At 34.5% G+C, this 23,321-nt stretch overlaps 3 protein-coding genes across 5 annotated transcripts; 2 read left to right on the top strand and 1 right to left on the bottom strand.

The window, feature by feature from the left end:
* Nucleotides 1–397: 397 nt before the first annotated feature.
* Nucleotides 398–9,676, bottom strand: LOC101217504. 2 transcript variants are annotated; one of them, XM_004140489.3, is made up of 14 exons: nt 9,338–9,676; nt 8,598–8,671; nt 7,421–7,498; nt 4,157–4,232; nt 3,180–3,244; nt 2,846–2,947; nt 2,578–2,667; nt 2,429–2,503; nt 2,294–2,326; nt 2,066–2,146; nt 1,653–1,712; nt 1,440–1,517; nt 993–1,046; nt 398–910 (listed from the first exon to the last, which is right to left on the bottom strand). In XM_004140489.3, the coding sequence occupies exons 1-14, from the start codon at nt 9,378–9,380 to the stop codon at nt 719–721; spliced, it is 1,101 nt and encodes a 366-aa protein (XP_004140537.1). In that variant the 5' UTR covers nt 9,381–9,676; the 3' UTR covers nt 398–718. The 2 variants fall into 2 exon arrangements, with proteins under 2 accessions (XP_004140537.1, XP_011656807.1); XM_011658505.2 differs by having other exon boundaries at nt 9,327–9,675.
* Nucleotides 9,677–10,746: 1,070 nt separating this feature from the next.
* LOC101217737 (rRNA-processing protein fcf2) lies at nt 10,747–14,602 on the top strand. Its single transcript, XM_011658504.2, has 5 exons — nt 10,747–11,181; nt 11,341–11,401; nt 13,368–13,445; nt 13,569–13,684; nt 14,118–14,602. The coding sequence occupies exons 1-5, from the start codon at nt 10,952–10,954 to the stop codon at nt 14,224–14,226; spliced, it is 594 nt and encodes a 197-aa protein (XP_011656806.1). The 5' UTR covers nt 10,747–10,951; the 3' UTR covers nt 14,227–14,602.
* Nucleotides 14,603–16,650: 2,048 nt separating this feature from the next.
* Nucleotides 16,651–22,697, top strand: LOC101217975 (sphingosine-1-phosphate lyase). 2 transcript variants are annotated; one of them, XM_031887062.1, is made up of 15 exons: nt 16,651–17,100; nt 17,195–17,240; nt 17,868–18,019; nt 18,150–18,209; nt 18,844–19,068; nt 19,156–19,297; nt 19,501–19,551; nt 19,677–19,768; nt 20,248–20,374; nt 20,929–20,944; nt 21,317–21,424; nt 21,507–21,561; nt 21,659–21,805; nt 22,130–22,212; nt 22,318–22,695. In XM_031887062.1, the coding sequence occupies exons 1-15, from the start codon at nt 16,901–16,903 to the stop codon at nt 22,350–22,352; spliced, it is 1,539 nt and encodes a 512-aa protein (XP_031742922.1). In that variant the 5' UTR covers nt 16,651–16,900; the 3' UTR covers nt 22,353–22,695. The 2 variants fall into 2 exon arrangements, with proteins under 2 accessions (XP_031742922.1, XP_004140539.1); XM_004140491.3 differs by having other exon boundaries at nt 16,655–17,100; nt 22,130–22,208; nt 22,316–22,697.
* Nucleotides 22,698–23,321: the final 624 nt, after the last annotated feature.

The following is a 23,321-nucleotide window of genomic DNA, read 5'->3' as shown; positions in this document are numbered from 1 at the left end:
ATATTCAATGACTTCTATGAGACAACTCAAAATGCTAATAAGTTATTTTAAGCATGTCTTCTGACTAAAAAGAAAAAGGGAAAAGATCCATTGGCATTTCAATAGTATGTGAAAGTATAAATAAAGAACAAAAAGTTACTTAGAGAAACATTCATCTATTGATCATAAAATTAATAGAGAAAAATCTAATCAAATGGATTTCTTACTGCCGTGCAGGAAATTTTAGGTTTAGTATAGCATATGCTCATACGCAGATTATGAGTGTGTCATGATTTGGTCCATGACATCTCCTTAGAACACGAGGAAAAAGTTGTAAAAGCTACCCAACATTGTTCAAGTAATATCATTGTCCTAAGTCAAAATGGGAACAAAATAACTCCAAGGACCAAAACCAAGATCAAGCAAAGAACCCCATAGATTAAGATGAAAAAGAGGGGAAAGGCTTCAGAATCATAAATAACATTACAATTTAACTTTATTATCGTAAGACAAAGTAGAACAAAAAAAATATAGAATAACCACTTTGATACCTAAAACAAAGAAGAAGAAAAAATAAAGGAGCTTTGTAATCATAACTACAAAATTCTGTACCCACCAGAAACTATACGATACCTTCCTTCATCTGGATTAGGCACTGCTAGCTTTAGATATATAACAAGTCCTCAAAGAACTGGCGTCCAGTTGGGTCGATAGAGAATTCTACAAAAAGAATACTTCCTCAAGATTGAACACTGGAACGAGAATGCCGGAATACTGCGCTCATTGCACTCCTTGTTCTGGTAAGAAATCCAAGTCCTGAAAGACCGGAATTCCCAGCCTCGCTTTTGGTAGCTTCGGATGAACTAGTCCCATTCGACATTGTATCAAGGCTGCTATTTGATGGAGCCGTTGAATCTGTAGGTGCTATTGACTGCCAAACGAAGCAATAAGTGTTAGAATTGTACAGATGATTGAATTTGATGCTATGAAATGAATTCAGAATATAGGACAACCATCAAGCCAGGGTCTGAGACAGTATTTTGGAGGGATCGCCGTTGAACTTGAGCCTGAGATTGAATCAGTGGTAAGATATGATTGTAGTTATGGCTCAGACTCATAATGTATTTCTCTGTTCAATAAATCATGAGGAGAAGCTCGAGCAATTCAAACTCGAAGAGAGTTAAAGTTAACATGAGTTGAAGCAAGTCAAACAATTAGTTCAAAACATAAGAAAATTGGTGTATTTTTTCAAATGTCCAGATAGCTTACTACCACGGATATTATAGGAATGATTGAACACTTTATCATATTTGGTTATTAAGAGGCTTGTATTTTAAAATAACTTAGACATGCAGCCAACATGGAATTCAATTCATTTCCCAAAATCTTGCCGGTTGGTTTTTTTCTCTTTTTCGAAGGAATGCAAAAACGTCATGTATTCAAGGGTAAAAGTAATTAACCTGGTCAGAAGAACCATTAGACTCAGAGGGAGAAAGTGCTTCTGGTGAAAAGCCAATCGGCAACGACCGATTTTGCAACTGAAAAACAAAAAATAAAACAGAGAGAACGCAACAATTAAAATGAGCTCTCCAAGCCGATAATATCTAATCTATCACCATTCTGATGTAATTTTTGTGACAGCATTATTAAACAGATAAATGCTTATAATTTACCTTTGGTGAAGGTGTTGGAGGGAGTTCAAGAACTTGCCTAGAGGGACCAGAAGGAATTGCCTGCAAAATCATAGTTATATGCAAAAGGTATGTGAATATAATGTATTTGAAGATTCGCATTTCAGGTCTCAATGGTGTAAATTTTCCAGCCGATGACCATAAAGATCCGATTAATGGAGCAAGACAAATACTTTAGAAAGGAATGAAATATCATACAAGAATATCACTTCATTGGAGTTCTACAAGGTAAAGAACAATAGTAGCTAATTACAAAATTTAGAGTGAGAATTTTATACTCGCGTGACAAGAAATGTAAGAAAGTAGGCAAAGTCCACTACTCCCAAATTAATTATTTTTTCAAAAGAAAGTAGAAGATGAAGAAGCAGAAGAAAAGGAAACGGTTTGATACATGCCTGAGTACGCTCTGCAGTCCTCTTATTCTCCAAGTCGATAGCATAATTACACAATTTCTTAACACCTTCATACGTTCGATCCTAAGCAGAGAATCAAAAGCCAAAACAAGTATTATTAAACACCACCAGTTGTGTAGATGTCTATAAGTCCTAGAAACAACAGTAAAATGTTATAAGCATCAAAAACCAAATATTTCAATGAAAACAATACAAAGAAAGAAGGTTCACCTGCTTTCCTTCAAAGGTGCAAAGTTTATTTTCCTAGAGCACAAAAAGAACAGGTTAATCTTTAATTCAAAGTTCAGAGATAAACTACAGAGAAGGAACAAAAAAGGAAAAGCTCAACTATCCACAAGTAGTTACCAATGTCTGGACGGCATGATGAACGGACTTAATATCCCTGCCAAAAGTTTCTGATCTACCTCGTAGTTCTGAGACCTTCATGGACAAAAAGAGAAAATATACAGTTCAGTCGATGATCTTCAACCCTTCTACCTTTAGTAAAAGAATACCTGTTCTTGTGTATCAGTAGTGACATCCAAAGTTTCATCCAAACTTTTGTCAACACTGTCCATTTTTGAAGATAAATTCCGTTTTGTAGCCTGGACAATCACATAAAGAATCACGAAATCATCGAGTCATTGGAAATTATTAAAATGCTTCTAATAAATTGTGATCCAGAATTCGGTGCTTTAAATGAGCTTTCAAAAAACTCTTGCAATCCCAAAAATGAATTACCAAATGCTGTTCATGATAAATAGTACATTCAGAAGATATTACCGCAATGGATGAGTAAACATTCTCGAGCTGCCTAGCAACGGAAGTGCAAGCATCAGCTAGACTACGCTTTGTAGCAAACATCATATCAGGAAGTTTCCATCCCTGGAAACAAAAGTGTACTGTGTCTTATATACGACAAAAGGTTGTAAGGTGGAAAACAATTGGAACTTGCAACATGACACATCCAAACGCAGCATAGAATCAAAAGAGGAAATTGTAGACTAATCCACCCCACCACTAAAATAGTCCATTTTTTTGTCTGATTAAAAATATATCACAGCACATTTTTATGAGAATATCATAGCACGATTTGCCCCATGAACCACACAATTACCTTCATCCAAATGATTCCATACCCTACTACAACCACAAGAATGATTACGCCATATTTTCTACCCCCTGTGTTCAAAAAAACAAAGATTACAACATAATAACATATCAAGGTAAGAAGAAGTGAAGGAATATTTTTAAGAGAAGAAACATGAGATAGAAAAAATACTTCACAGTTCCTGACATAAAAGTCTCATTGTGAATTAAAATCCACTGCTTAAGCTTAAGTTGGATGTTCATATAACATTACAAAAACAATAACATAGTTTAAACATATACACAGAAAGTGCTCATTAATATTGATATTAAAATTATTTCGTAAATACAGCAATTGAGAAAATTGAACATTATTATTTATTACAGAGGCAGCAGCAATTACATGATAAAGTAAATAACCTAAACAAAGGACCTGCTAAGATTTCTGAAATCATGTCTTACATTTAATTAGAAGCATGTAAAACAAATCAGAGAGAAGTAACAGAATGGTCATAAGAAGACTTTCTAATAGAAAACAGAAACTTTGTTCAAGTAATACAAAGGAGAATGCCGATCATTCCTAAATGCAGTAGGATGGTTATAAGAGAAAACCAAAACCTTCCAAACGGATAAATGTATATACCAGCCCAAATTTAAAATAAGACTATGACTGTGTCTCCTTTTCCTATTTCTTTTCCTTTTTTATTAAAAAAGGAAATTTGCTTCAAAAGAAGGAAAGATGAGGCAACCCCAAGATTTCCAAAAAAAGATTCCGTTGCCACAGATCTCATAACTCATTGTTCTAACTTCTAATTAACCAAAAAAATTTGAAAATGTGGAATTCGGTCGTTCCTTGCATGTTTTTTTTATCAAAAAGAAACTTTAAAACTAGAATTTAGAGAGAAAAAAATCAATGGATGATGAAAGAACCAAGAAGCAATCTTTAATAATATCTATCTAAATGAGAAATGAGAAATGAGAAAATTATGGAAAGATCATCAAGACCTCTTCCCCCAGTAGTCACAATTGTCATCTGGCGATTTGATGCTAACATTTGCAGTTCCTCACGTAAGCTTTTTACCTGCAAAAGTGTAAATTGCAATTAACCAACTGCAATTCTAGGAACAAAAAGAATAATACAAACGTCATATGGTGACTTGCAAATGAAATTTTCATGGAAAACATATAATTTTGGGGCTTAGGATTAATAAGAGAAATATTCTTTTTTTTTTTTCTTTTTTTGAACTTCAGTCGGTCTAAGCTAAGTGCTTGGGCCTATTTTGTAGGGTGCAAGCTTTCTGTTCTCATATCTTGGCTTTCATTTGGAGGTAAATGAGAAGCAAAATGATGGAATTCAATGTAGGATAAGATTTAGAAATTATTGTCTTGTCAAAGAAAAACCCTCTTCTCAAAAGGGGGAGCCTCACTATCATCCAGATGGTGTTGAATGGAATTTCTAGTTATTTCTTGGGGATAGATGAGGAGCAAGGGCCACATTGGATAAGTGGGAGGCCGTGGTGAAGCTAGTGGAATTGGATGACCTAGGGACTGATAGCTTGAGATTACTTAATGAGATGTTTTTAGAAAAATGGTTGTGGCAATTCTTCATGGAGCTTGACACTTCATTGCACAAAGTTTTGCACAAAGTTATGACTTACACCCTTTCGAGCAGGTTGTTGATGGTGGTGCCATAGGGTCTAATAAAAATCTCTAGAAAGTGCTTGCTTTTGGCTTCCAATCTTTTTCCTTGTTTGTTTATGCTTTCTTGGGGAGGCCTCAAATGTGTATTTTTGGGAAGATTGGCGGGTGAGTCATAAACGTTTTGGGGTCATTCTTGCATTTATACCATTCATCAAGTAAGAAGTTGCATTTATGGCCTTAATGTTACTAGGTGTTAATCCTTTCGCCTCTTTGTCATAAGGTGTCATGTGTCATCTGTTTGATAGTGAGGCATTAGATATCGCTAGTTCTTTTCGTTCTTCAAGATCAACAACTGTTTCAATTAACAGAGAATTTTAATATGTGAAGCCCTAATACTTCAAAAGATTCTCTTGCAATTCTTTTTACTGTATGGTGCATGCCCCTTCTCCGTTTCAAGTTGCCCCTACTTTCAACTCCACCTAGAAGGTACAATCCCCAAAAAGTTAAGACCTTTTGTAGCAGTTGTTACATGGAAAAGTCAACACTATGGATCTTGAGAGATGATCCACATTTGTGTCTCATACTGGTGTTATTTATAGGTGTCAAGATAAGGACTTATATCACTCGTTGTGAGCTATCAATACGCTCAATCTCTCTAGCTTCATTGCTAGGAGACTTTTGGCTTATCTTTGGCTTGGAATGGCAATGGTCACCGTTACACTGTCATTGAGGAGGTGCACCTGAGGTCGCCTTTTTTTGGGGGAGAAAGGTAATCTTTTGTGGGAAGCTTATTTCTTTTCCATTTTAAGGGAAGCTTGGTTTGAGAGGGACAATAGAATTTTCTGGTGAGGCCACGTGATGAGATTTGGGAGGTGAAGAGGTAGGAGGTTTAGTGCCTCCTTCTGAGTGTCGGTCGCTAGGAGATACAACTCTGTTTTTATCAAATCCTTTATTTTCAAATTGATGTTTTTAGACTGCCTACCAAACATGCCCTTACCCCTTGAAATAATTCTGTTAAGGATGCCCACGACCAAGAAATCCATAGGCCTTCTCAAAATCAATTTTTAAAATAATTCCTACCTTGAGGAAGTTATCTATAAAATCCTTAGCTTTTATATTTTGGTCGTTTAGGGGCTGAAGTCAAGTCTTGTTTTAAGTGGCCTTTCCTTAAGGAAGTTAATTCAACTTATTTGCATGATGAGCTGAAAATGTAGCTGATATAGCATTTATACCGACCGACGTTTTTCGAAGAACTTTATATGCCCTGGATTTAATATTTTGGTTGGTTATGAGCTGAAGTCAATCTCGGCTTAAGTGGCCTTTTACTGAGGAAGTGATTATAGCTTATTTGCATGAAGAGCTTTTACAATAGGCCTCGCTAGATAGAGCTGGTGGTTGAGAAACTTTTAATAATGTATGAAACATTTACAGATTTGCTATTCCCAGGGCTAAAATCTATTTGATGGTCCATGACTTTTCTTTTTCTTTCTTTGTTTTCACTCCCTTTGGGGTTTGTAGCCCTTCAGCATTTATTCATTTGCATTATATCAATAAGAAGTTGTTTATGGTTAAAGAAAAATTATTAATTTAAAACGACAAAATTTCTAAGTCTAAAATCTCATACCTTGGTTATTACTTCTTTAGAATAAGGCAAATAAAAATTTCATTTCAAGATCTATCTAAAATGCCCCTCATAGAACTCATTGAAGACTCTTAAAAGATACTTCTTGATACATTCTCAATTATCTTGGAAAAAAGCTATAAAAAATAATGATAAAACTCATTAGGATCTGGCCTCGTTTCTGTCATACCTAAAGAACAAGGAGGGCATTGGGGTGGTTCGAGCGAGTCTCTCTTCTCTAATTCTTAATGCACACCTTTCCAACTTCCATTGACGAGAAAATGTCCAATCTATGAGGCTTTGTCCTGAGTTTTGTCTCATTTTTATATGATGCTTTACTTCTCGAAATGTGTAGATTTGCAGCTTCAAGAATGCATTGAAGTGTCGTTTAAAGGCAAAACTAAATTCGACATAAATGTGAAGTTTGAGATACTCTCTGCTTCTTTGAAAAGAGAGAGATCAACGGAATTTTTAAGATGACCCGACTTTGGTGGATTCTTATTGTGAAAGTGCAAAACAAATATCTTCTTGGCAGTGTTAAGGATTTCTTTTGCAATTACAAGCTTCTCATGTTCTTTTCTTTCTTTTTTTTCTTTCTTTCTTCTTGTTTTATTTTCTTTCCCCCTCTTTTGGGTAGGAACCTTCTATAATTATCAACAACTGAAAGGTGTTTTCTTCAGAAGATGGAACAATTAAAACCCCGAGAGCAGACACGTCAAAGCACAAAAAACAAAAGGCAAGGCTTTGAACACAAATAGGCCAACCTTCTACCTTGTGTTCTATTGCTCTTGCATCAATAATACCAGAATCTCAAAAGAAGAGATATAACTTCAGCACAATCTAAAACGAACGGGAAAAGGCTGCTGAAAAAAAAACTTTGAAAAAATAGACTAGAGATGCAATCTTAAATTTTATGGAAAATGTAACAAGAGAGAACAGTCGGAATCTTTATTGGAAACAATTAACAATTAAATCATTTTGTTCAAGAGAATCAGTTCAATAGACACCTGAGCCATTAAAGAGTCATTGCGTGGCTTGGTTTTTGAAGTGCTAGAGTCATCTCGACTGATACGCCTTAGAGCAATCTGTGCATAGTAGACAGCAAAATATTTAAGACTACAAAAATTGACGGAAATGACAAACAATTAGGAAATGTGCGGGAGAAATGTACTGGCTAGACAAGAGGTATATAAATAGGTGAAAAAAACATACAGCCTCAGTTTAAGAAGGTTCATTTCAAAAAGAATACAAAGGTCAAGAACAAAAACATCAATATTCAATCAGAGAGAACTTTTTAACCAAGATAAATACGAGGAAAAACCCATCCCACCACTTTTGGTCCTAAAATTTAAGCTGCTAGGTTGCATTAACACTTGTAATTTAAATTATTTCTCAATCATTCTCCAGTCTTTGTTGGTTTTACAAATAGGTATCTCCAACCAAACGTCTGGTATGAATACAACATTTAAAAGAACAAACAAAAAGAAAAAAAAAGAGTAATAAATAAAATGTAAGACCCTTTAAGAAAATCCTAATGAAGTGGAGAGCAGCAACTTAATTTCTTACTCGGGGCCTACATGCCTATGCATTTACCAAATCCAATTGAGACTAATGCAGAACAAAAACATACATGGCTTCTGACAGAGCAGAACAGATAGACGTGAAACCATTTCAAAAGATGTACATTAATACAGATGGGAATTTTGAAATCTCCCAAAACAATTAGTAAAGGAACTTGCAATACAAACACCTATACTTAGCAGTATGTCTTGAAACTATTCCTTTTTTTTTTAATAAAAACTAGCGACATCCCAATTGAATTTCCACATCAAAGTCTCAGTCTAATAGGTCTTCTTGTCCCTAGATGAGTTATGCTCTTCTCTAAATTCAGCTTATGAAAAATGTTTTGGTAAGCTGTAAGCATATCAATCAAACTAATCAGATGCCGACAATGATATCGTGCTAAGATTTTCTTACTCAAGTTTGAAGCACTAGTTCCATTTCTAAGGTGCTGTGGAGGATTCTACAGTTTTTCACTCTATTTTATTTTTCTGTGCATTGCCTACTCTGATACAGCATCGATACAACTTCCTACCCCCAAGTGGGAAAAAAATCAACCACAAAATAAATTCTTTTTCAACCATTCATCAGAAATAAAAAGCGGGTTTTCATACAGAAGATTACCTTAAAGGCACCTGAGACGAAATCTTGTACATATGGCAGGCGTCCCTCTTTTGCCAGAACAGAGCCAACAATACCTGAAAGAATAGACCATGCGTGATTTGCACTAATTTACTTCACAACTCAGTTAAAAATGACGAAGACGAACTATTATAGCAAGCAATAGCAATTTTACGCATTTTCAAAGAGTACTACCAAATGGCATAATACATGATTTAGTGCAAGTAAAACAGAAATTCAAGATGGTCTCCACTTGCAATGTTTTCAGCATCTGAAACTCAAGCTCGTACTACCTTGAAACTCAAACCAGTCAAACAAATTGGCAATTCATGGTATGCAGACTCGACTACAACACGGGATAGCTTTAGCCATAAAATCAAGAAGTCAAACAGACATTGCTTCCACTCATATTAGGGTTAAAAAATATATTCGGAATTTGAAAATTAAACAAGCACAACTTCACCACAGTTTCACCGATAATATAAGAAGATAATTTTGGAAGATCCTCAAGCTAACGCACAATCTCAATGCTAGGATTTCGGCACAGAAAAAAAATAAAAATCAATCGCCACAGACAAAGCACACAAACAGACCAAGTATCAACCTTCCTACTGAGCTAAAACTACAGTTGTTATTCATCAAACTCCCCTCCCCCGAACCACGATCAAGCAAGCAATCAATCACAGTGTGTAGCACATTCAGTAACCAGAAAATATAAAATACTAAGTTTACTGTGTATGAACCAGCTCCAACGAGAATGGTGATCTTCCCAAAAGGAATCGCCATGAGAGTGGCAACGATGTATGACTGGGAGTGGTGGTGCAGTGACTACGAGGTGCAGTAGAGGCTGAGCATCAGAACGTTGATGAAAATCGAATCTGTGACGGTGGAGTTACGGCGGATTGAAGTAGGTGGACGAGGAGGAGCCTCCGCCGGTGGCAAAATTTCACCCAGAGAATCAACGAGCTCTTGCAAGCTGCAACGTAACAACCCTATTCGCCAAGAAGGAAATTAGTAAAACCTCGCAAAAATGAAATTGTGCTAACTCGTTAATTTACGATATTCCCCCCTTCTACATTTCTTTACTTTAACATTTTTTTGGAAATGTGTTTTAGTATGTCATAGTCTTCCTTATATTTATCATATTTGTAATTATCTCTTTTTATCTATATTGTTATATATTTAAAATTAACTTTCTTTAAGCCTCTTTTTAATCTTGTTTTTTCTTTTTTATTCCTTTTTTATAACCACTCTTACGTTTTATACTCTTCTAACAAATTTGGATTGAAATACCTAAATATCTAAATAATTTAGGCACGATGAAGTGTTGAGTTCCATCGTCTACAACTTTGTGATCGGTTTAGAATTATCCATCCATGATGGTTGGTTTAACTTTTAAATTATTTAGATTTAAAAACAAGTTATTGCTTGAAATTTGAAGTATTTTATTATCTTCTATATTATTTTATATTTGTGAGTTTCGTTAATTGATGTGTACCTAAACTAATTTCACAAAATAATTTGCATGTCTATCCTACAACATTTGAGTGTCCAATAAAACTCACCGTTACAAAAATAAATTTGTTCTACAGTGAATCAAAAATTATATTGGATATTGACTTTATGAAATATATTCTTAAAAAAGTATTTGATGTTAGATGTAAGCATTTTTGTAGATACGATAAACCTTACTTTAAATTTTGTATTTTGCTACATTTAATGGGTTTTTGTTAAAATAAAATACAAACTCTTCACGCCAAATAAATCGATAAAAAAATTTACACTTATTTATCTTAAATATTTTGATCAAATTTTATATTTTTGAATCATTTTTCCTTATTTATTTGTATTAAAAACAAACTACAAAACCTATTCATAACCATGATATTCATTGAAATTTGAATTTTTTTTTAAAAATGGTAGATTTTATAAAATATTTACCACTTATAACAAATTTTATCACTAACAGTCATTTATACAGTGATAGAAGCGTACAATCCAAAATTTTGCTTAAATATTTTAATTTATTTTTATATTTTTAAAAATAACCTTTAAAATTTCAAATTTATACAAATGTTTTGCATCTATTTGATCTAATTTTAATATTAATGTAAGTTGAGAGTTGATTTTTTGCAATTAGTAAAAAAAAAAGATTAGTTTTGACCTCTAGGAAACCCTCGGGGAGAGCCCTCTCGCGCCAACCCTCACTCTCTCGCCGTCTCCTCCTCAAACTTTTTCAATCTTCTGATATTGCACTACGCAAGACAGCTTAATCCTTAGGTTTCGTGGGTCTGCCGTCTTTTGTCCGCCGTTCATTCTCGACGTCGTGCGTAGCGGAATTTTAAAAAAGTATTTTGATGTCGAAAGGAAAGCCCATAATTGGCCTCTCTTGGGAGCCAAAGCTGCCAGCCTCCTCATCGGGGATCAAAGCTAAAACTTGCGACAAATCTAATAGTCAAGCAGAAAACGGTCTTGTTTGGAAAAGCAATTCAGAGCTTGTAGATGGGTTATTTGTTCCACCAAACAACCCAAAAAAGTTGAACAAGTTATTGAGAAAGCAAGTCAGTGACACGGCTGGGAGGAATTGGTATATGCTCTCTTCTCTATAAATTTTAGTAGTTTTACTATTGATTCCTGAAAATAAAAAACCAGACTAAGGTTTTTTTTTTCTATTTTTTTAATGCTGATTAACCATAGTAGTTGATGTTCTAAATTCTAATACCTATACGCTTGTCACTGTAACTAGGTTTGACATGCCAGCAAAAACCATGACCCCTGAAGTGGAAAAAGATTTGCGCTTGTTGAAGGTGAGACTGTCTCTGATGTACTATCCATTTTACTCTTGATCAGTTTTCTATCCACACATGTAGCAAGCTGGTAACTTTGACCGTGTATCAAGAGTTTTCTTCTCGTTCGTTTTTTCATTACGTACCAGACTATTTTTCTTCTTGGGAATTCATTTTCTTGTTTCTTTTGGAAGGTGAAAACCCTAAAAAAATATGAAGTTTTTTGTCTGCCAAGCTCTTTAGGAAAACACCTTCTTTGTTGGGCCTTTTGATAGACATGTTGTTCGGGTATATTAACACATAGTTAAAAAAGTTGTTAGGGTATTTGGTTATAAATGTGAGAGGTGAAGAAGGGGAAAGTTGACATTATGTTGATGAGTGAATTAGAGCTTTAGATCTCAAGGGGGAGGGAGGACCCAAGTACTTTGAATTACTTGGCTATCCTGTAAGCTTTCAAGTTTCATCCTTTATATTAACATTCTACTATAGTTTGATCTTGTAGTGCTTCCTACCAAATTATTATAGAGCTTTTCGGTCCTGGTCATGAAGTTTGAGTGAACAATACTGAAGAGTGTTTGTGAAAGGTTTAAGGAGTTGATAGATTGATGGCGGGAGAACATGATGTCTATCTTCCAATATTTTCAAGACACGGCTCAAAAAATTGAAGAGAAAATAGTAGAATTGAAGAGGAAATTGAATTAATATTGGGAGAAATGGAAGAGTCGGGAGTATTATCTAGTCAAGGCAGAGTGAAAGGGAAATCGATCTAGAAAAGAAGGAGAAATAAGACCTTGTTGATGTGGAAAGTTTTTGTACAAAAGTGGGAAAAAGAAAAAAGAGTTCGAATCTGTCAAGGAAGAACGAGGTTGTATGAAAGCGAAAGAAAGCACACAGAGAGGATGTAAGACTAACTGAAAGACAGGTGGCTGGAAAAACATTGAGGGAAAAGGATTGAGAAAGTCAGTGAACGATTTGCCAGTATTTGAAAACCTGCCAAGGGGTGCAAAATGCATTCAAGGCAAAGAAGGTGAAGTATTTGAGGTAGATATGTCAGCAAGGAGAATCATTGGCAAAATATGTCCAAAGGGGGATCATTGACGATTGATGTTTCAAAGGTTGGAATGACAACCTGGAAGAGATGTCGGGACCGGGGTTGTGGAGAGGAAGTGGAGGGATCAAGGGTGTACAATAAAGAAGAATATAAATATATAGAAAGAAAAGAAAGGTACCTAACAGGATGTTGTAGGCAGTAAGTGACAACATGGACGGGGATGAAAACTTGGAAGGGCACCAACGCAAGTTGGGTGAAGATGAACCCGTGCATATTAGGTTTGTTGTCAATTGTCATGTGTGTTGTGAGAATAAAAAAGATTATGGAATTAACTGAGTCCAATTGTTGGATTTAAATTAATTGATGAGGTTCACTTGTTTGGTTTGGATTCCAATGAATGGTAAGGTCCAAGTACTTTGAATTACTTGGCTGTCTTTTATGTTTTTATCCTTCACAATTCAATATAGTTTGATTCTGTACTGTTCCTACCACCTTGTATTGCATCCTTTGTTTTAGGTCTTTGGAAGTGAGTAATTTATTTTGGAGTTGTGATTATGGTTAGTCAGTATGGAATTGCTTTTTTGGTGTGTTTAAGCTTTTAGTGATATGACCTTGAAATTTCTCCTTCATCTACCATTGCGGGGGTTGGAATTTTTTTATGACTAGCTAGGTTGTGTGCTGTATAGTGTGGTTTATGAGGGGAGAGAATAAGAGGATTTTTAGAGGAATTCATGCTTGATTCGTTATGAGATTGTTTCTCTTTATTATCGGTGACAAATTTCTTTTGTAACTATTCGTTGGGTCTTATTTTATTCAATTAGACCCTTTTTTCACCTTTGCTTTGGTTCTTGATACGTGTTTATCATCTTCTATTTCCTCTGAAGAAAATTTGTTTGAGATTGACTTCTGCATCTCTGTTTCTCTTGATGATTATAGCTGAGGAGTGTCATCGATCCAAAGAGACACTACAAGAAGGGTGATTCGAAGTCGAAAACTCTTCCCAAATATTTCCAGGCAAGCTTTTAGTTCAAGTGTTTTGCTAATTTATACATGGGCAAAATAAAATTTTCTAATTTGACATAATTTACAGTGTTTGTATCTGCTTTGGACCTATGTAATGTTTTAAGTACTTTTCAGGTGGGAACTGTGGTTGAGTCTTCTTTGGACTTCTTCTCGGGTAGATTAACAAAGAAGGAAAGGAAAGCAACGCTTGCAGATGAGCTGCTATCCGACCAGGCTCTCACTCAGTACAGGTTTGCTCTCTTATCATTTCCTCTTGCTATTGCAAAATTTTCCAGTGAAGGAAAAGAAATGGGGAAGTATATGGCTACCCATTTTGAATTCTACAAACTATCCATTCCTAAGCTATGGCTGGCTGCTTCCTAAGAATCACTTGCCTGGGACATAATTTTTTATGCTTGTTTATGAAGTTAAACATAGAATTGAAAAATGTAAAGCGTATTCTGATGCAAGATTGGTGGAACATGATATGACTCTTATCTTATCATCTTTTGTGTCTGTCAAAACAGATTGTAGTGATCACATCTCCTCGACCAGTTTTCTCATCGACTCTCACCTCATAATTTCAAAGATTCTTTTGTTTCAACTTTCAACTCAAAATGTATTAATTCTGGTGCATTATCAAACATTTTGTTGTACTTATGCTCTTTCTAAAACCTCTTGCAGAAAACGTAAAGTTCGAGAAATCGAAGAACAGAATCGACCTGGTGGCAACGATAAATGGAAAATAAGGGGTCATCATTCACGAAAACGGGCAAAGGATAGGAGGAACTAGTTAAGCTTTCTCACAATTTTGACGTGTGAGCCAGATAAATACAGCAGGATCAAAAATCAAGTCCAAACGGGGATGGGACTCATTGTGATACAAAAGTATGCGAATTCATCATTAGTACTGGCGGCTCCAACTTGATCTATGTGCTTGGTCAAATATTACCTCCTTATTGAGTTGATGATTTTTATTAGGAAATGACATGTAACTGAGAAATTACTTTTATCGACAAAGAAAGTTATGACAAAAGTGCTTTTTGAGGAACAGACGTGCTGTCCATAAACCATTGGGAATATGAACAAAGCATATTATTGACTTTTTTGTGTGTGTTTAAAAAAGTTTATGGAGTTGAAAGGTTGAATGGTAACTATTTTTATGATCAGATGATTTGATTGGTGACGACACTTGATTCCAAGAGCTTTTCGTTTCAACTAAGTTTAGTCGTTGACATTATGGATAGATTTGCTTGGTGACGATTAAAAAGAGATTTACAAATTGTTGCCATTAACATTTCATTGATTGATAAGTTAATAATTAAGTGTATATAAACATTACAATATATATAATAGACTCTAAAATGAGATTTGATCTACTTTTTTTAGATTTAAGATCTTATCTTCTTCCTTATGCCATTACATTCTCGTCCACTGTTTGAGTACACCAACAAATTTAAAAATTTATCAAACTTGTTATTCATGTTATATTATATTTATCACCTTGTTATTTATTATAACTTATATATTTTTACCTCATTATTCATGTCAACTTTTCTCTAATAATAATCAACTCAAGTCTAAAAAGTAACTCCAGACGAACATTCATAAATGAGTAAAACATAGAAGTCGTAAGTTTGTACTATATTGTGGAAGAGTTGAGTTGTGAGAAAAATAATATAAACTACAGTTGATTTGTGAGAAAAATAATATAAATGATAACGAAAGCAATGTAAATGATGAATAAATTAAGTATATAGTCGTGAAGGAAGTAAATGATATAAATGTTGGATCCAGTCATGGAAACATTGTTATTAATTATAAAAATGGGATAAACATGGGTGTGTGTTTCATTCAAATTGTTTTTTCAACGTGAATTTGTTTCGACTTCTAGTTTTTCATTATTACACTCACATTTAAGAGTCCCGATAAGATTTTAGTTCAATTGACATCAAGAGGTTTTAAATTTAAAGAAATATTCAAAGGTTGTTTTGGCGAAATGTTGACGTAAGCTTCTCTTGTTTTTCCTTAACGAAAGGAAGAGTATGGTGTATTCTCTTGGCTATAATTAATGTTTAAAGTATATGTGCAATTTTAGTCAATTAATTAACATTTTTATAGAAGAAATTATAAAACAATATTAATATTTAATACCATACTCCTTTATTTTATGAATTTTTCTTAATGGAAATTGGACTTGTGAGGATATCCATTAGGACACGTTGAGGAGGAGAAAGTGTACACGAAAAATACTAGTGGAAAAAATGGTGTATGTTTTACAAAAGAAGAAATGAGAAATTAATGGATCTCCAAAATTTGGTGGAAATGAAATTTACGATCATAGGGTTTGTTCCACGTTTTATAAACTTGAACAAGAGCTATAACGATTGGAGTGATCACATATAGTCTATAAATATGTGTTTTCTTTTTTAAATTGCATTTTAGAACAAATTTTCATAAATGCCATTTCTCTTATGGTTTTTTTAGTGTTTGAAGTATACTTTTTATTTCCCCAAAGTATAGTTCGATCTTTTGTAGTATTTGAAATTCAATTTACGAGAGACAATTATTTACAAAACTCGAACACTATAGAAAGAAAATAAACTAATTCATTTTACAAACTGTGTACTACCTACTAAATCTACAAATTTATAAAAGATTAAATTACATAGAAACTTACTGAGGTTATATATAGAATAAGACAATAAACTAATTCATTTTACATAATGCTAACTAAACAATAATTAGTCTAAATTAAGAAGTAAACTAAATATTAACTAAACATACCAAATATAGTATAATTTCTCTCGTTAATTCAACCAAGATTGATATACTTTCCCCCCAAGCCTAAGATTCAATCTCCATTCTTATCTATATTATACTAAAAAAAGAAATTAAAATTGAAAAGTGTAAAAGCTAACCAAAGCAACTACAAGGAATTAAATTTATTTATAACTCTAAGAATCTCTGTTTGACAAAATTAAAGTCTAAAAGGAACATCTAAAATTCAACAACAAAGTTAAAAAAGTAAATAAAAGTAAAACATAATCTAATCAAAGTCAAATTATACTTTGAACTTTGAAGCATTTATAAATATAATAATTTGAATCAAAATATTTAATAAATATAGTAAAGTTTTTATATTCATAAGTTTTCCGGAAAAGAAAGAAAGAGAAGACGTTACGTTACTAAATCGGAAGACCTGCCCAAGGTCGCTGTCGTTTAGCTATGGAGGAAAGATGGCGTGGATTCTTTTGAAGTATATATACCACACCAACCATCCTCGCTCTTCTTTCCTTCTCGATATGAACAACATAATGGTTTTCCTCGTTTTCCTTCATCGTCATTTCATCTTCATCTCCGTCCACTCTCTCCCAAGTGTTTCTCTGTTCTAATTCACTCTTCTTCTTCTTCTTCTTCTTCTTTTTCCTCTTCCTTTTGCACTAAGCTTTTGTATTACTTTCGTCATGGATTCTTCTCTCAAATCGGTTTTGGTGGAATTCAGAGCCTCTGCCAATGCTTTCCTGTCCAAATACGAGCCACTGGCTCTCGTTTTTGGCCCTCTTTTGGTCCTACTATTGGCTCGGGTGCTTCAGTCATTTCTGGATCTTGTTTACGAAGCAGGACTTAAAGCTACCTGCTTATCGTTCTTCATGGCTACGATTAAGTATGGTTTTCGAGTTTTGGTGCTGAAGTTGTTGATTTGGTATTGTTGAAAATGTGGTGATGTTTTAGTTGTTTGATTGTTTCTGTGGAAACAGGTTAATTCCAGGGGTGAAACGTCGGATCGATTCTGAGAAGCAGAAGGTTGGTTTTCGTGTTTATAGCATTATATTTTCTTTAAATGTGATATGAAGTTTGTATGTATGAATTGGTTTTATGTTATGGCAATTATGCTGTTTTTACATAATGAGACTGCAGGTTATGCTGTATTGGGTTTAATTAAATGAGCAACTTTAGTGATATGGTATGCGTCGACAACTTATCGGTAGGGTTGCTGGATCATTTTCAGATTATTTCAAATTCTTAATTCTAGGTCGCCATTTAGTTGGTCAAACTTTGACCCAAAGCGTTGACTCTTCTTTCTTTCTTCCACGGCAAAATTGATATCGCACTGCAGTTCCTTCGTTCTGGTATCCGTCTTTGGTTATGATTTAGAGGGTTACAACCTCAGAAAATTTGGCAATGAAGACCTCATCCATCTTCTGAGTAGGAAATATCAGTGCCCTGTTTCCAGCTTTGTCTCTTCATGTACATATTAGGAGATGTCCTGATATCTTTCGAAGGAGAAGATAAGAAATTTTAGACCAAATTGATTTCTTTTGAATTTTGTAACTGAAGAAATGATTTAGAATCTCAATTAAAGCTATCATCATAACTGATACTAATACTTGGTACTTATAACTTTGGTGATAATATTTGTTCAATGACCAGGTTGTGGAAAAATTACAATCCAGCGGTAATTCTAAAAGAGAAAGTTGGAGGACTGAGTTGCCGATGGCCGGCCTGGGAACTGAAGTCATTGAGAAAATGAAAAGTGAGAAACAAAACGATGTGGTTTGGCAGGGAAAATGCTCGGGTACAGTGTATGTTTGAAAGTTTGCACATGCATATTTACCGATTCAATACTACTTTATTAGAATATAGTTACACTGAAATTCAAATATATATTTTTTAAAATGTCAATATTTATGATTGTTTTTCACGTCTGAGCAGCTACATTGGAGGATCTGAATCTGAAGGTCATTTTTCTATCATAAACGAGGCATGTTCAATGTTAGTAAGTTGTAGCTGATCTGTGACTTTTATGTTTTATCTCAAGTCTCTACTGAAGTGCTAAAGTCACTTTGCTATCATGTAATTTTGTTATTTAGTCACGAGTATTAGCAGTAGTAATGTGGGGTCTCATGTTTTGCCTATGAATTCTTTTTTCTGAAAATGTTCCCAAGTTAGTGCCTCTATCAAAGATCATTTAGGTTTCTACAACTTCAAAGTTCCATCATCCATGGCAGAAAGAAAGTATGTGTTGTATTTAGATACAATTATGGATCAAGAATGAAGGAAGAGAAGTTAATTAGTTTGGACACAATTTAAATCTTTACTAGGTAACTCTAACTCAATGGACAAAGCTGTTGAGACAAAAAGCAACTTATAATGATATTATAGCTAAACATCTTGAGTCGAAATCTCTCGCTTTTATTACTTTTGTTTATTTATTATATATCTTTTAAACATCATCCAGATTGCTGATATCCTATTGAAGTGGAGTTTGGATTATCATGTTCTTATCTCCTTTATTGAAGACTGAAGAGCTTCCCTTTCCATAACAAATAAAACTCCTATAGGATCATAAAACGTTTCATGGATCTTTAACAATTCTCCTTGGGCCGTTTTGGATTTTTTTTTTCAGGTTTGCACACACAAATCCTTTACATTTGGATGTATTTCAAAGTGTGGTGCGGTTTGAAGCTGAAGTAGTGGCCATGACTGCTGCTATTCTTGGCAGTAAAGTGGAGGCTTCTGGAGGGCAAATCTGCGGAAACATGACGTCGGGAGGAACTGAAAGCATACTGTTGGCTGTGAAGTCAACTCGTGACTATATGAAATCCAAGAGAGGAATTAAAAAACCTGAAATGTATACTCCCTGTGTTTTTCATGTATGTTCCGTTCTATACATTTCTTGATGACCTTAAATTTATTATAGTTTTCCCTCAATGTTCAGGATAATACCTGAGTCTGCACATTCAGCATATGATAAGGCTGCTCATTATTTTAATATCAAGCTGTGGCGTGTCCCTGTAGACAAAGAATTCAAAGCAGATGTCAAAGCTATTCGGAAATTTATCAACAGGAATACTATCTTGGTATCTATCTTTTATTCTCTTCTTACTCCTATATTGAGGGGAACTCTGTTTCTATATTTTTTTCCTACCTTTATCCACAATCAAGGAGTATGATACTATTGTTTTTGTGTATTTTGGAAAGATAACTCACCCTGTTGCCTCTTGTAGTATTTATATTTGTCTTTCATCTAATTGTACTTTCCCTTATGCTCTTAATATTGCAGATTGTTGGATCTGCGCCTGGGTTTCCTCACGGAATCATTGATCCGATTGTTGTATGTCCCTGTTGTCTTGCATTATTTAGTTGTTTTCTATGTGCTGGGACTAGACTATCAATCTTAACTTATGTGGCATTTCGTGAGTAGTTTCTTATTTGGAATATTTTGTAATGTTTTTGCAGGAACTTGGGGAATTAGCTTCTAGCTCTGGCATTTGTCTGCACGTTGACTTTTGTCTTGGCGGCTTTGTGTTGCCGTTTGCACGCAAGCTTGGGTAAGGCTCTTTCGTCTTACATCTGAACAAAATTTTTGATATGCACTAAAAAACCATATCATATTCAAAATTATTTTTTATTAGTTGAAAGTACCTACCTTTTAGAACACAAAAATAAAAATATACTTAACACACCAATATGTTGGTAGTACTTCTAACATGGAAAAATGCTTTATCACCCATTAATCTAGCAGGAGTAAGCTTACTTGTACATCATCAAATGCTTTATCACTAGCCCTTCTCTTCTCTCTATGTTTCCAGAGTGAGGATATCGACCTTACTATGCAAGAACATAGCGATATATTTCCCACCCGTATGTGTGGGATTATATTACCTTGTAGGCTAGTGCAGCACATGAACTATGCAGTGATTAGTTTATCATGTAGAAATTACGTGAAGAAATCAGCGTTGCAATTATTACACACGGAGTTTTTCAGGCCACCTTTGATTGAAAATTTCTTTCTATTTCTTATTTTCAGGTACCCAATTCCACCTTGTGATTTTTCAGTTAAAGGAGTGACATCAATCTCTGTGGATGTACATAAATATGGATTAGCACCCAAAGGAACAAGCGTGGTTTTGTACAGAAATCATGAGATTAGAAAGGTAGTTTCTTTTTGTGAAGCATTTCGACCTTATTTTGATTGGATTGGAATAGTTGGTGTTTTTACATACATACAATAGATGTACAGAATCTTATTTATTTGGATAAGAAACCAAGGTCAAGGAATTAAGGGATATACAATGGCCATGCAAAAAACAAGCCTAAAACACAAAACAACCCACAAGCCCAATTACAAGAAGGGCTCCAATCCAAAAGAATTATAATTAAGTTGATAATTACAAAAAAAACATAGTACCGCAACGAATTCTATTATTCCTCTCGCACATGATGAACATGCAGATAGGGAAAAGAACTATCAGTGGAAAGCAAGACAGGCCACCAAGATCATGCCTGCTGTGTTCCGTGGCTTAATGTTCACATGATCATCCTTTTCTTTTTCTCATTGTACTTTTTTTATCAAGATGGTTTGAAGTTAAAATTGCTAGTTCTATAATTAAAAATCAATTTTACATTATTTCTGATTTCATTTAGCTTTATGGTTGTTGGTCGGTTGGTGTTCTCTTCTGGCTGTGCCTGCCTACCTTGATCTCAACAGCATCAATTTGTTGCTGGTAAGTTTACTTATCCCTGTTACTGAAAAGTTGGCTTTTCATGCCTCAAGTTTAAATCAAGCTTTTAATAGTTACTAATGTGGCAGCTATTGGGTCTCCATGGTTATCATCAAAGTTTAACTTTATTTTGAGATGTATTTACGAAACTGTGAGCTATAAAATATGTTTTCTTGTCATGTTTCATAATTAGAAATCTTCATGGAGAGTCTGGAGACTTGTCACAGACTTGGGCTAATACAATTTCGTACTTATCTTTTTCATGGGAGTAAAGTCATTCTACTGAAAAAAAGAGAGAAATATTCTACCTCTCTTCCTTTTGTTGTGGTGGAACTCGCAGAAATGACTTTTCCTTTTTCGATTTTGGTTTTTTAGTAAGTGAGTGGTCTGGTGGGCTTTACGTCTCTCCAACAATAGCTGGAAGCAGACCCGGTGGCTTGATTGCTGGGGCTTGGGCAGCAATGATGTCTTTGGGAGAAGAAGGTATCTACAACGTGAATTTAATGACACTCATTGTTGTTGTTACTTGGCTTTGAGCTCACTGTGGTTTAATTGCTTTCTACAGGATATTTGCAAAACACAAAAGAGATCATGGAAGTATCAAAGAGGATACATAGGGGGTACGTTCTGTTTCAATATGCTCTCTATTCATCTATTTAGGCTGTGAAGAATTGCAAGGTGTTTTTCTCTTTCAAAATTAATTTCTTTTTGGTGCAGGATAAACGAAATTCCTGAGTTATTTGTTATCGGAAAGCCAGACATGACAATTATAGCATTTGGGTCTACTGCTCTTGACATTTTTGAAGTCAATGACATTATGTCATCAAAAGGCTGGCATTTGAATGCCTTGCAAAAGCCTAGCAGGTGAGCTTTCTCAAAGAATATCATATTTGGATTACATTTAATGTCCACTCCTTTGTTTGTGAGAGAATGTTGAATTGCACCGAATTTTTAAGTTTTCTACCTTGAAAGAATTTAATTAGTCAGACAGATTTTTTGTTTCCCATTACCTTAGATATAAAACTCAAAAGCTTTTTGGTGGAAAGAAAGTTTGATGCCTTTGTTTCAATGAACAAGTCAGGACCCTGTGAGATGGTTCATGTTTTCTGTTCTACTATTTTCATGCATCAACTTTAAAGTTTGCAGTTCAGTCCAAATAAAGACTAATCATCTCTCACATTGATTCAGTATTCACATCTGCGTGACGCTTCAGCATGTATCGATAGTTGACGACTTTCTCCAGGACCTGCAAGAATCTGTCACCATTGTAAGCTTATTTGCAACGATCTTCTTAGTCCATCAAAGACAATTTAACTAATATGCTTATTTCTTAGTTGTCTTGTTGACTTATTTATTTGTAATGATATATTGCAGGTAAAAAAAAATCCAGGTCCAATTAATGGAGGATTAGCTCCAATATATGGTGCAGCAGAGAGAATGCCAGATAGATCTATGGTTCAGGAGTTGCTCATAAGTTACATGGATGGTACATGCTAGCAGGCAGTGGCTTGTCTCATTTGCTCACATTGGTTTGTTTCATATAAATTTGATTTTGTATTATGTCATTTTCAAATAAATTATGAAAAGAATAAACTAGATAGTTTCAGTTGTTGTGTAATGTGTTGAATTATTGGCACACTTTTATTGTCTTATAAACATGTAATACTTGGTGGCTGATGGTTCTGATGATACATTTGGCCTTAGAAAAGCTTTTAAATCAAATCAAACAAGGCAGCGAAGATTAGTAGGTTGTACTTCTAAGTGCCCACACCTGAATTGCTCACATTTTGAGTTCAAGTTTGGAGTAGGTTGATTCCATGAAAGAAAGGTTCAAAGTTGATGCGTCACATACTGATCTTGCATGCCATGCCATGGTAATATGTGAGAATTGACATTATTCTATAGTAATAATATCTAGGTCACATAAGGAAGATGAGTTGAAAATCTTTCAAGCACAAGATTTTGCATCTTAACTAGGGGTGATTTATTGTCGTGTACATGATGGTTTGATCAGAGTGTAATTAAGTACATGCGGATTTCACAACTTAGATTGATATTGCTAAGTTATATATTATCCATAGTTCTTGTGACCTCAAGTATTTGATGACTAGCCTTACTTCCTAATGTGTATACCATCACTGAAATCAATATGTTACATTCCAATCTTGCACACCATGATAGATAATTAAAGGATGATATACTTCCATAGTGATTATATCTAGATCCCCAAATGAAGATGAGGTTATCAACAATGTCTCAAGCATAGGACTTTGTGATGATTTGACTAGAGTTGAGTTGTCGGAGCTTCATGATCATATTGATGTTGAATTGTAACATTTTGATGTCCAACATAATCCCCCTTCATCTTGAATTGAGCTAT

The sequence above is a fragment of the Cucumis sativus genome, chromosome 6 (assembly GCF_000004075.3).
Source record: "Cucumis sativus cultivar 9930 chromosome 6, Cucumber_9930_V3, whole genome shotgun sequence".
NCBI lineage: Eukaryota > Viridiplantae > Streptophyta > Magnoliopsida > Cucurbitales > Cucurbitaceae > Cucumis > Cucumis sativus.
This window is presented reverse-complemented; position numbering and strand designations above follow the sequence as displayed.

Coding starts and splice junctions, on each gene's coding strand:
- LOC101217975 (XM_004140491.3), top strand. CDS start 16,901: ATGGATTCTTCTCTCAAATCGGTTTTGGTGGAATTCAGAGCCTCTGCC. Junction 17,101..17,194: donor TTCTTCATGGCTACGATTAA/GTATGGTTTTCG, acceptor CTGTGGAAACAG/GTTAATTCCAGGGGTGAAAC. Junction 19,298..19,500: donor TCAACAGGAATACTATCTTG/GTATCTATCTTT, acceptor TTAATATTGCAG/ATTGTTGGATCTGCGCCTGG.
- LOC101217737 (XM_011658504.2), top strand. CDS start 10,952: ATGTCGAAAGGAAAGCCCATAATTGGCCTCTCTTGGGAGCCAAAGCTG. Junction 11,402..13,367: donor AAGATTTGCGCTTGTTGAAG/GTGAGACTGTCT, acceptor TGATGATTATAG/CTGAGGAGTGTCATCGATCC. Junction 13,446..13,568: donor CTCTTCCCAAATATTTCCAG/GCAAGCTTTTAG, acceptor AGTACTTTTCAG/GTGGGAACTGTGGTTGAGTC.
- LOC101217504 (XM_004140489.3), bottom strand. CDS start 9,380: ATGGCGATTCCTTTTGGGAAGATCACCATTCTCGTTGGAGCTG. Junction 8,672..9,337: donor CACCATTCTCGTTGGAGCTG/GTTCATACACAG, acceptor CTATTCTTTCAG/GTATTGTTGGCTCTGTTCTG. Junction 3,245..4,156: donor TGTGACTACTGGGGGAAGAG/GTCTTGATGATC, acceptor TTTTGAACACAG/GGGGTAGAAAATATGGCGTA.